At 41.6% G+C, this 13,289-nt stretch overlaps 1 protein-coding gene across 3 annotated transcripts in view; it reads left to right on the top strand.

Moving 5' to 3' along the window:
• Positions 1 to 13,289, top strand: part of SH3GL1 (SH3 domain containing GRB2 like 1, endophilin A2) — a 247,787-nt gene that overhangs the window by 77,944 nt on the left and 156,554 nt on the right. For 2 of the 3 annotated variants that reach the window (XM_029614521.1, XM_029614522.1), the window contains exons 2-3: positions 8,234 to 8,341; positions 10,616 to 10,684. In XM_029614521.1, coding sequence (XP_029470381.1) covers positions 8,234 to 8,341; positions 10,616 to 10,684 — 177 coding nt within the window. The remainder of the gene's footprint in view (positions 1 to 8,233; positions 8,342 to 10,615; positions 10,685 to 13,289) is intronic. The other variant, XM_029614523.1, reaches the window with a different exon arrangement.

The raw sequence follows: 13,289 nt of genomic DNA, 5'->3' as shown, positions 1-13,289 counted from the left end.
GGTGTAGTTGCACCATGATCAATAGATTATAATATATTCTCTATATTCTGTGTTCCTTTTTGGATCATTACTAACCTATTTATTTGTATGTTCTTGTATACCGTGACTTCAAATCCCATTGTCCAGTTTAAATTACTGTACATATTAAACATTCATAAATAATACATTTAGAAAATCACATCCAACACCGGTAGATGTTGGATGTGATTCATTTGGATTTCCAGAAGGCGTTTGACAAAGTTCCTCATGAGAGGCTTCTAGGAAAAGTAAAAAGTCATGGGATAGATGGCGATGTCCTTTCGTGGATTACAAACTGGCTAAAAGACAGGAAACAGAGAATAGGATTAAATGGACAATTTTCTTAGTGGAAGGGAGTGGGCAGTGGAATGCCTCAGGGATCTGTATTGGGACCCTTACTTTTCAATATATTTATAAATGATCTGGAAAGAAATACGATGAGTGAGGTAATCAAATTTACATATTTATTTATTTATTTATTTAAGGCTTTTATATACCGACTTTCTTGATACAAATCAAATCAACTCGGTTTACATCGAACAAAGCGGTTAACCGTAACCAAATAACAAGAGACACAGATTGAAGAGGCAAAACGTTACATTGTAACAGGGGCACAAAAACTGGGTGTAGGTGATGATACAAAATTATTCAGAGTAGTTAAATCACAAGCAGATTGTGATAAATTGCAGGAAGACCTTATGAGACTGGAAAATTGGACATTAAAATGGCAGATGAAATTTAATGTGGATAAGTGCAAGGTGATGCATATAGGGAAAAATAACCCATGCTATAGTTACAGTGTTAGGTTCCATATTATGTGCTACCACCCAAGAAAGAGATCTAGGCGTCATAGTGGATAACACATTAAAATCGTCTGTTCAGTGTGCTGCGGCAGTCAAAAAAGCAAACAGAATGTTGGGAATTATTAGAAAGGGAATGGTGAATAAAACGGAAAATGTCATAATGCCTCTGTATCGCTCCATGGTGAGATTGCACCTTGAATACTGTGTACAATTCTGGTTGCCGCATCTCAAAAAAGATATAATTGCGATGGAGAAGGTACAAAGAAGGGCGACCAAAATAAGGGGAATGGAACAGCTCCCCTATGAGGAAAGGCTAAAGATTAGGACTTTTCAGCTTGGAGAAAAGACAGCTGAGGGGGGGGATATGATAGAGGTGTTTAAAATCATGAGAGGTCTAGAACAGGTAGTTGTGAATCTGTTATTTACTCTTTCAGGTAATAGACTAGGGGGCACTCCATGAAGTTAGCATGTGGCACATTTAAAACTAATCGGAGAAAATTCTTTTTCACTCAATGCACAATTAAACTCTGGAATTTGTTGCCAGAGGATGTGGTTAGTGCAGTTAGTGTAGCTGTGTTTAAAAAAGGATTGGATAAGTTATTGGAGGAGAAGCCCATTACCTGGTATTAATTAAGTTGACTTAGAAAATAGCCACTGCTATTCCTAGCAAATGTAACATGGGATAGACTTAGTTTTTGGGTATTTGCCAGGTTCTTATGGCCTGGATTGGCCACTGTTGGAAACAGGATGCTGGGCTTGGTCTGACCCAGAATGGTATGTTCTTATGTTCAAATTTTGCTGCTTTTTTTTTTTTTTTTTTTTACCACCAGCATTAGCTGAGCTGAGTATTTCAGTGTATTGTCTAGAAAGTAATTTGCAGCTGTTTAGGATTTTGTGAATTTTTTATTTATTTATTTTTTTGATAGCTGGTGACAAGTACTTGTCATCGTGCCCATAGATAGAGGCGGAAACAGTATAACAGCTTAAGTGCTAGCCCAAATTTCTTAGAGCCAGGGCAGTTACCCATCCATATAGATGTTTTTGCTTATTTTTCTCTGCTTTTCTGTTCTTACTCATCACTTTTTGTCTTTGCTGTCCCTGTATTTCTATCTACTTTGCCCATTCCCCACCTGGTTCCTGGAATTTTTTCCCTGTGTAATAACTAAATTTGAGCTCTGCTGTTATGAAGGTGATGCTCCCTTTGGCTCTGTATTTACCACCTCTGTATTATTGCTGGATGTTATGGGGAAATGTGTAGAAAGTGGCGCTCATGTAATCCTTTCAGTGCCTGCTCTCCCTTCTTCCCCACCCCCCTAAAAAAATATCTGTTTAGCTTTTCATGGTTTCTGTCTCTGTTTCTCCTTCTTCATTGTTTTGGTTTGGATAGTGATTTTGTTTTATTCTTTGCTGTGTTTTTGTGGGGTTTTTTTGTTTTGTTTTGTTTTTTTAAATAAAATTTGACACTTAAAACTTTGGATTATTTACCATCTCTGCCCATTTAATGCAAACAGTAAAATAAAATCTGGCCTTATTCAAATATTAGCAAAGCACATTGTGCTGGAGCTGGACAGTCATTGAAGTACAGTGATATTGTGGTTATACTAATTTTCTCAGATGTTAGAATTTTTTTCTGCAGAGCCTTAAAAGCAAATAGTCAAGTAGTCTAGCAATGCTTATAAGCACATGATGATATTCATTGCCTCTTGCTGCCTGGTTCCTAAAAAAATTTAGGAAAAATTAATCAGACTATGCAGCATTTCAGAAATTGGATGATCACTACCAGAATGCTCCTGTGGTACAACAGAGTATTTAAAATGAACAGTTCTTGTATTAATTGTCCTAGGTGGCAACAACATGGCACCTGGGCATTAGATCAGATATTAAAAGGAAAAGAGATTTGACCTTCCAAGGGATGTTAATGAAATTCAATATACTAAGTTTTCAAAAATGTAAATGGCCTCAGCTGAGGCCATTCATTGCAAGATGTATCAGATTTTTAAAATGTGATAAGGTGCTGGTATACTCAAACTGGTTTCTATTGGTGTTTGCTGATTGCACTTATTGGGGGTTGCGGGGGGACTTGGAGGCCTCTGTGGAAGCAGCACAATCTGATAATTTACCATCCTTGGTCTTGAAACTCTTCTTTAGCTGGAAAGATACTTTCTTCCTATAGAAACACATGGTAGAATATAGTGTGACCTGAGATATGAAGCTGCTGCAGCAGCTGGAAAAACTTAAAACTTTTCAGGAAAATCTGATTTTGTATCCTAGCTTCTATAATGTCAACCTTTTTCATGAGATAAAATGTTCATCACAGTGGTAGGATCATCCAGAAAATATTCACTAAATAGAAATTTTATAAAATTCAATTTATTGTGAATTTAATAAACATTGCAAAAAGTCTGATTCTGTAACCTTTTTTTTTTTTTTTTTCCACACAGATATAAAATAGAAGAGCCTTAGCGAATTGAGCCCATAGTGCAGTGCTTCCCAAACCTGTCCTGGGGACCCCACAGCCAGTCGAGTTTTCAGGATATCCACAATGAATATGCATGAGATACATTTCCATACCATGGACTCAGTATATGCAAATTTCTCATGCATATTCATTGTGGATATCCTGAAAAACAGACTGGCTGTGGGGTCCCCAGGACAGGTTTGGGAAGCCCTGCCATAGTGTGAATATAAAAATGAAAAACTGTTCAAGAAATGTAATAACCTTTCTTTTATTGTCATCTTGCTTCTAGCTAATTAAGTACTATATTTAGGTATACATAAATTGTTAGGAGGGCCTGGCATGAAATCTTCCCTCGGGTGTGTCTGGGAGCTGCCAGGCTATTAGGGTAATGATAGTACTGGTTGAGTCACACTGGGTTGGGTAGTCAGTGTCCTCAGTGGGTCTGCTGAGATTTACTTGGTGTCTGGCTAGGATTCTTTATATCTGTTTGTATAAACCATCCACTGAGCACTATCTTGGGGGGAAGGGGGAAACAGAATATAATGCTGAAAATGTGGTATTGCTCTAGGCCTAACAGCATTGATTTGTGGACATGCACACTGTCAGATTTATTGCTTTGGGTAGAGTGGAACATGGGGTTTTTTCAATTTTGGTCCATTTTGGGGTACTTTTCAAAGGGATTTCTGCAGATGAAAATGTTTTATGCGTAGAAGTGGCCTTTTACAAAATTGCCCATCCAACATGCATATGTTTTCCTGGACTGATTGGAGGCATTATTGGGGCAGAATTGGGGAGGGGTTAGGACTTACATAATTTATAACATTCAACCTTCCGCATAGTCCACTAGACTAGTCCAAACAGATGACTTTTTCTTCCCTACCAGCAGATAGAGACAGAGAACAAAAGCTTTACTGAATGCCTGGTATTTAATCTAGTGTGCTGCCCACAGTCACTCAGTAATTCTCTAAACCCAATCAATCTGATCTGGTGGATGTTACTCCCAGGAGTGGGCAGATCCTGGTGGGGCTATCCTCCTAGTCGAGTAGGAATGAGCTTGGGGGTCGGTGACTCTTGGAAAGTTTTAATCCCAGTATTGAGGAGGACCTAATTGCCAGGGAATCTGGCTCCCTCATTCCCATTCTTCTCCACTTTCTCTTCTGGCCACTCCCTTTAGGATTTGTGGTGCCCTATTCAGGAAGGTATATGATTTTCTTATTCCTTATTCCTGGTTTGGCTGCTTTAAGGGTACTTTAAAGTTTAAAAAAAAAAAAAAAAGGCTTAAGCGGTTCCATTCAGAGGAGAAGGGAGTTTGGAGCATTGCTACTGCTTGTGTTTGTCAGCGGCAGATGCTCCATGGTGTGGGGCTGTTTCTCTGGGTTTGGCTCTGGCCATAGGGAGAGTTATGAACATGAAATGCTTCTAACTTAATCCCCCTTCTACTAACTGCACCAGCAGCATGGCCACAATGATTGAGCGTGGGAAAAATGTCCTGCATGAGGAGGCTGCTGCAGGTCTATACAGGCTTCCCAGTTGGGTAGTTCTTGTTCCAGGGGTTGAGAGGGGCATTCAGAAGAATCCTGGGTGCTGACATACAAAAAAAACATGTGACAAGCAGAAACTGGTGCTTCCTGGGGATCCTGAGTCAGCTGTGTAGCTGAGCAGAGGAGCTGCGGTGGCCATTTTGAATACTTCTGATGGCGAGACTTACTCAGAACCGCTGGTTTTGGTGGTGAGAGAAGGCAGTTGGTGCACCGTGAAGGGAGCATGGGGCTGGAAGCTCTGCCTTGCAGGACTAGTTGGAGTAGGCTCCCTGAGGAGCCTTTTTGCCTAGGGTTTGTAATGCTGATGCATAAAGCCTTTTTATTAAGCCTTTTTATTAAAAGAGCACTGGTACTTCTAGATTTGGGGCACTGGGCATTTTTTGTGAGTATCCTCCTCGCACAAAATGTTTGTTTAGAAGAGTTATATTTTGAAGGAGATTGATTGCCTTCAGGGGACAAATCTCTGGAACAGGTTCCTCCAGGAGTTCCAGAGGATTGAGAGCCAGGCAGAGATCTCCTGGAAGAAAAAGAAATTCCTGTCTCAGAAGGTGATAATCAGCAGGGATTCATGTTTGAGAAAGGAGTTGACTATTACAATTACAAGGGCTCTGGCAGAGCTAGATATCAAAGACAAATCAGCTGAGCCTTTGGCAATTGGTGACAATTGATGAAAGTCCCATTTTGGAGCGGCTTAGGGGCCCTGTGGAAGCCTTCTTGTTTCATAGGACAACTAAGGCTTTAGTAATGTTGGAATGAGATACGCTGGAGGCAGGGTCTAAAGGTCGATGGTGCTGTAGTGTGATGTTCCCCATTCCAGAGGATTCATTATCTTTACTAGTGTTGCCTTAGGTGGATGCTTTGTGTTCTCAGTTACTAAGAACACAACAGTCCCTACCAAAGGGTGCAACTCTGAGGGATACTCATAATAGGAGATTGAGGTTTATCTTGAGAGCTTTTGATGTTTCAGCCCTAGCTTTCGGGGCTGCTGTCGAAGTGTCATGGCCCAGCTGTGTTTACCCTAGATGTAGCAGATTCCAGTGGCTGTCTCTGAAGTGGATCAAAATAGGTGTTGCCTTTAGAATTGATTCCTTGTTTGATTTCATTTGTACTTCAGCTACGGGCATTGTCAACTTTGTTGGCAGCTAGACTGTTATGGCTTTATAATTGGGTCATGAATATGTGGTCAATTGACAAAACTGCCATTTAGAGGGAGGCCTCTTTTTGGAATATATTGGGAGAAACTGATTAAACATCTCTGCAAGTCCAATGTTCATAAGTTGTTTGAGGAGAAACCTGAATCCGGGTGTAAGGTATTCCCTGCCAGACTAAAGTTCCACGAGTCTAGGAAGTCTCACCCAAGGAAGAGTTCCCAATCACTGTAGCTGTTTTGGGAGGATGCAAAGTTCAGTGAGGACCAATGTGTCCATTTATTGATTAAGATTGAGAGCTGGTTATTAGAGTCTTATGAAGAGTGGAGCCATGTTCTATGGACCAGTGGGTTCTTTCTGTCATAAGAAATGGTTACACCTTAGGATTTGTTTGCCCTTTATGTGACGTGTTCATGATGTCCCTTGTGCTTCCTGTCTAAAGTATGAAATGATGAAGGGTACTCTGGGCTGCCTTCTCTGGTTGGTGGCAGTAATCCCGTTGCCGGTCAGAGAACAGTGTTAGGGTTGCTGTTCCAAAAGGATGGAAGATTCCATTCTGTTCTGGATTTAAAAGGGTGAGAACATGTTGGAAATTGTCCCCTTTTCACATAGAGACTCTCCTATCGGTGATTCCTGCACTGTGGAAGAGGGAGTTTCTGGCATTTAGATCTTTTCAGAGGCTTTTCTGCACATTCCTATCTGAAGGAATCATCGGCTGCCCCTTCATTTTTGCTGTTCTGGGAAGTCACTTCCAGTTTCAGGCTTTGCCATTTGGTTTGACAACAGCTCCTTATATCTTTACAAGAATCAGAATGATTTGTTGATTTGGGCAAAGGCCATGGAAGATTATCTGAGCGCAATCAATAGGGTGATCAATTTTCATAAAAGCAAGCTTTTCTCCCTGTCAGCTTTTGTAGTATCTTAGTGCTCAGCTCGAAACAGTTTGAGGGAAAGTTTCTTACCATGGTAAGATGATTGAAGCTCCCATCACAAATTTGCAGATTGCTGCTGATGAGGTATCCCAGGGCCTGGTTTTATAGTTTTATTTCCAGGCTCTGGGATCAGTGGTTTCAACATTAGATCTTGTGCCTTAAGCAGCAGGTTCATATGTGCCTGTTGGGAGAGATGCTTCTAACAATATGTTCTGCATGAATGCTGGTATACAAAAACTAACTAACAAATAAATAAATATGGATGCTGCAGTCTCAGGAGTAGGAGGTCCAGTTGCCTCTTTGGGGGAAGGCCAGAGTAAGCCTATACTGTTGGCTCTTGGATCTCAATTTGTCCAAGGGAGTGAGTTAGAGATTCCAGTTTGGATAATTGTAACCACAGATGTCATTTCTGAAGAGATGAGGAGCTCTCTTTCAGGGGAGAATGACTCGGGGGGCCTTTGACATGTAGCAGAGGAGTCCTTGTTCATTAGTTGACTGGAAACAAGCAATCAGAAGGGCTTTGGTGGTCTTTCTGGCCATTGCTAAGGGTCAGACTGTGAGAGTTCTGTCAAAATAACATGATAGAGGTGCCATATGTAAACAGGCAAGAAAGAACCAGGATTTCGATGGTGGCGTTGGAAGTAGGTAATTTGTTCTGATGGACAGAATGCCATTTGAAAGCTGTCATTTTCCCATATTGCCGAGATGGAAAGGTGCAGGCTATCTGAACAGTCGTATGTTGAATCTCGGGGAATGGGAGGTAGCAGAAGAGGTATTTGTTTGTCCACTCCAAGTCAGGAATTTTTCTTGTAGGTCTGATAGTATCAAAGGTGAACGCCACAGTGCTGTGGTTTTTTAGCCACAGGAGAGAACGGTAGAGGAAGAGGGTCTGGATGCCCTCACAACCTTGGCATCCAGATTGCTTTATGTATGTGTTTCCCCTGTGGCCTGTCAGGAGGGAAGGTTCCTTGGTAGATAGAGAGGCATTGGGGAATGGTCATTTTGATAATCCCAGAATGGCCCAGATTTCCTTGGTTCATGGATTTGATCGGACTTCAGATTGTCTGTTTACTGTGGTCTCTCCCAGGTTCAAAATTTTCTTCATCAAAGTCCAATTTGCTTGGAACAAGTGGATTGCTTTTTTTCTCGTAGCCTGGCTCTTGAGAGGAGAAGGTTGAAAAGGAAAACATTTTCAGGGAAGGTTATTTTTTTACTTTGTTGCTGGTTAGGAAATCTGCTTCCTTGGCTTATGTTAATGTGTGGAAGCTGTTTGAGACCTGGGGTCTGAATGCCAAAGCGTCATTCTTTTTTTTCTATTCTTTTCTTTCTGCAGGCTGGGATGCAGAAAGATTTAGCCCTCAATTCTCTTATAGGCCACGTTGCTGCACTCTGTTACAGAGGTATAGTGCAAGGAATGGCTTTGGCATCTCACAAGGATATGGTAAGGTTTTTGAAGATCGGGAAGCTTTCATGTCCTCCCTTTTTAAGAGATTGGTGTCTCCATGGAACTTCAATTTTGTGATAAAGCGTTGTGAATGGCTACTTTTGAACCTATCCACAAGGCATCTGTGAAGGATCTTTCGCTGTAGGCTATTTTTTCTTGTAGCTATTTGTTTTGCAAAACTTGCATATGAGCCTCAGGCATTGTTGTGGGGTTTTTTCTATTTTTTTTTGCCAAATGATTTTCAATCCATACAGTTCTCCTTTTTTTACGTAAGATAGTCCGTGTTCCATCTGGATCAATTGGAGGTGCCTTCCTTTAGGTGGTCCAGCTCCGTGACAGGAGGAACGGACAAGGAGCTTCATGTACTGGAAATACATAGGGTTTAGCTCTGCTATTTAAAGGTGACTGATAGATTCAGGAGGTTAGATCATCTTTTCATCTTGTCTGCTGGATCTAAGAAAGGCAGACAGGCATTCAAAGCTACCATCACTCAATGGATTAAGCAGGTGATTACTTTAGCCTACATTTCTTTGGGCTTGCTGATTCCTGAGAGTCTAAAAGCTCATTCCGCTAGGAGTCAAGTGACTTCATGGGCTAAGGGGCTGATGCAATAAAATTTGTGGAAAGCGGGCGCTGACTTTTCAGCACCCGCTTTCTTAGTACACGCATGGCGCCCGCAAGGGGGGGCACCATGCAATAAACAAATTAGGGGGTTGCGCTAGCAAGGAGGCGCTAGGGTCACTAGCGCGACCTTAGCACCTCCTTGCTAATGCGACCCCCGTGGTTACTGGCGGTCTGCCGTTTTATGAACACCGATGCCACTAACTGTAGTCAGCTGGTTATGAAAAGCGATGCCAACTTTATCGGCGTCTGTTTTCATTACTGCAGCCGGCTGGTTATGAAAACAGACGCCGAGCATATCGGCGTCAAGCAGCCGGCAGAATTTGTTTTTTTTCTTTTTTTTTTTTTTTTAACTTAAAAAAAAAAAAAGTACAGAAAAGCAGTTTTTTCTGCTTTTCTGTGCTTTTCTTTCAGTACGTTCAGCTATTAACGCCTGCTCCAGGCAGGCATTAATAACTGAGCGATAAATGTGCGTCTGAGATGCAAATTTATTTTTTTGCATTTGGAGTGAATGAGTAATAGCCTCATTAACATGTATTTGCATGTGATGAGCACTAACTCATTCACTCCGCGTCAGACGTGCGTTAAATAGGTGCTAATCCCCCTATTGCATTAGGGGGTGGATTAGCGCCTATTTAACCCGCGTCCAACAGAGGGTTAAACAGTGCGCTGGGCCCCTAAGTCAGTTATTGTCACCACAAAACATTAGTAGGGTGGAGTCATGATCTTTGTTACGTACCTTCTCTCATCATTAGATTGGATGTGCATACTTCATATGCTACTGTCTTCAGGGTGGACGTCTTGCAAGCGACTCTCAGGTTCCCTTCCAGTTTAATGGTGCTTGGGTATATCTGATCTGTCTGGATTGGCCTGGTGAATGATGACGAAGAGAAAATGTGGTTCTTACCTGCTAATTTTCTTTCCTTAAGTTCTAGTAGACAAGTCCAGAGTCCCACCCTTTTATGCTTGACTGCTGCTCTGGGTATGTGTATATAGGTGGGTTGTGTTTTCTTTTTTTTTGAAGGAGGGGTGGGGGGTTGCAAATGTTAAGATCATGTATTCTGGGCATTTATACCCTCTCATTGGGATAGTCAAGGCTAACTGGTGATTCAGCAGCAAGATTTGTTGCTTTCCCCCTGCTCATGGGGTTTATTAGCTTGGTTAGAGAGTTACTGAGCAACTAACTATAGCTGACATACTAGATGATGTATCATGTGTACAGTAAAGCTTTTGTTTTCGGTCTCCATCTGCTGATAGGGGAGAAAACCCTGTCTGGACTGGTCTGCTAGGACATGGGGAAAGAAAAATAGCATGTAAGAACCAATTTTTCCCTCTGACAAAGTAGACTTCGTCTACAATCTCAATTCTCAATAAATTGATTAGTCTATATGGTGCCACTCGCCTCTTGTCATTTCTTTCCATATGCGTGTAAACTTTCAGGGAATTTTTGTGTGCACTTAACATCAGGTGCAGCTTGCGCATGTAGTTTTGCAGCATTATTTATATGGGATATTTTAAAATTATCCTCTGTGCTGTGATTCCTCTGGAAGGTGGTGAGAGAACCTCAACTCAGTCCTGACCTGCTGTAAATTGTATCATTCATGTGATCGTTTTAAATTTTATTTTAATCAATTGTTCATCATTCTGCAGCTCGTCAGTGAGAAGGTCGGAGGAGCTGAAGGCACCAAGCTGGATGATGACTTCAAGGAAATGGAGAAGGTGTGCAGAACTGATTCTGGGGAGACTGTTCTAGGAACAGGGAGGCTACAGGCACTTGGATCCTATAGAAAAAGGTTGGGGCTCTGTGGCACAAGTGACAGATGTTACTCTGCTCAGCAGGGTACCAATGCATGGTTGAGGATATGTTTAGTTCCTAGGAAAGGGGGGTTTTGTTTACACACACATAGCTTGGATACCCTTGGGTTGCTATGCAGTGGTACTGACTGACTTATGTTTTTTCCAATGGATTAACTTGGAGGGAACAGTGCAATTGTCCGGGGGAAGATGAGAAAGATGGTAGTTATTTTGTCCTCATTAAAACTAGTGGAAGATGACTACAGTTTTTATCTGGATTTTCCATCAATAAGCAGGCTGAGTTAGCCATGACATATGGGTGACATCATCCGGCAGCACCAAACAGACTTCTCTCCTGACTAATAGAGCTTTGAGCTCAGAGTATGTGCAGGAGTACCCACATTGGCAAAGCCTTGTGAGCATCTTCAGTGATTTTCTGTCTGAGCACAGCACGGATGTGTACTTAGTCTCTCCAGATAATTTTTTCAATATCTTTCAAATTTTTCATTCTTCACTTTTATTCTTCAGTTGCTTTGCTGACTCTGCAGCACAAAACCAGCACTTTTCAGTGCTACAAAAAAAGAGCTTCTTTATTTTTGTCTGTTAGAATGTCAAAAATAAACCTATGATGAGCAGTTTTAAGAACTATATTTGTAGTAAGGTGATATCCCTCCCTGACTGACATGAATTATGCTATCGTCTCCTTGGTCTGGACCTCAGCCAGGCTAACTGTTATGCTTACAGAAGAATGTCCCTTCATATTTGATAGTCCAGAGTGCACAAAATGGAGGAGTTAGTTAAGTCTTAGAAGCCGCAGTTGGTCTTCTTCCTCCAGGGCAGCTTTGTCTGCCTTGCTGGTTTATGAATTAAGCAGGAACTCCTCAAAAACTCCCCCAGAGATGTATGAGGTTGAGTATTTCTGGCTGCCCTGCCTCAACAAAGAAATGGCATTACTTCTGCAAGAGTGGTGCATTGATGCCATCGACACATCGGTGCTGCTTCTCCACAATGCCTGAAGTTCATTGTTGTCCAGTACATCGGTACTGCCGATGCACGACTCATCGATGCTTACCATACAGACCCACAGCACCAGAGTCCTCTCAATACAAGCGACACCAATGCTCTCAACATAAGCTTCATCGACGCACTACCGCTTGGTTCCAACTGTTTTTGATGTATATGAAGCAAATTGGCTCGAAGCAATCTAAGCATGCTTTGTCAAAGTCTTGGAAGCACCCTTCTCATCGATGCATAGTCCAAGACACTGCATCAGTCCACGCATCGTGCCTCGGACCATAGCCATCTTGTAGAATTACCAGCACAACCTTATGCTCATCAACTGAGAATGGGAGCAGAATGAGATATGTTAGTTATGCCTCCTCCCATAACAGAGTACTTTCATCTTTCAAACTTCTGGCACAAGGCTTCCATTTGGAGACTCTGGACCCCATATGTTCTCTGGTACTACTTTCATCCAATCTGCCTCCCATACAGGAACAGGAGACTATGCTTAAGATGTGCCACACCATGCCAAGTCAAAGGATATGGCAATCACTCGACCAAATAATGGAGCTGGTGAAGAGTTTCTTTACCTCAACTAAAAAGTCAGAAGGTACTTTAAATCCTCTCCTTTCCAGTTTTGCTTCAGCAATCCCTCAAAGCGCAGTTCCAGTTTCCTCTGAGATAAATACATCATTAGAACCCTTGCTGTGAGGTTTCTCATCATCCCACTCAATTGCACTCAGAGGTTGTAGACTAGGGATTATCCCCTCAGATAACTGAAAGAGCCCCTTGAATTGCCATCTTCATCATTGGGTCCTGGATTAGTGTTCCTGCATCCTTACGTCCTCTGGAACATGCCAGTCCTCCAGAAGACCTTTATGATTCCAAATTTGTGGGAAAAAATGGGAAAAGCATTCAAAGACCCTGAGCAGAAGTTGTGGATCTCCTTCAGAAAGATCTGCTCTTCCAATTTATGACTTTCAGAATCAATTGCAAACGAGAATGTGGGAAAACACTATATCTTGCATTTCAACAGCAAGGAAGTTCAGAGTACAAAAATCACCTGGTTTTGATATTCAATTATCAGTCAGTTATAGTAGAACCCGTCATAAGGAAGGCAAATAAAATGAGAACTTATTTGAATTCCCCTCCATTGAAAGATTGCAGGCTACTTGACAATTTTGGTAAGAAAGTGTTTGAGTTCAATGCTAATTACTCATATCTTCACCAGATTTATATGGTACAATACCTGCATGACTGCATACAAAAACTGAAGCCTGCCTTCCAGCATAATGAGGGAGGTTATCCTCCAACCATTTCTAAATGCAGAGGCATGTATATGACCTCTTCATTTGGTATGTGAATTGCAGTCTTAGCCAGTATAAAAAAAAATAACAGGCAGAGCAAAAACAAAAAATATCTCAAAATAGACTATAAATGTATGTCTCCATTGCCAATAGACCTCCCTCCCCCAATATAGTCGCATACTGTTCACTTCTATCCTGAAGAGCAAATGAAATACATTCCA

The sequence above is a fragment of the Rhinatrema bivittatum genome, chromosome 8 (assembly GCF_901001135.1).
Source record: "Rhinatrema bivittatum chromosome 8, aRhiBiv1.1, whole genome shotgun sequence".
In the NCBI taxonomy this organism is placed as follows: domain Eukaryota; kingdom Metazoa; phylum Chordata; class Amphibia; order Gymnophiona; family Rhinatrematidae; genus Rhinatrema; species Rhinatrema bivittatum.
This window is presented reverse-complemented; position numbering and strand designations above follow the sequence as displayed.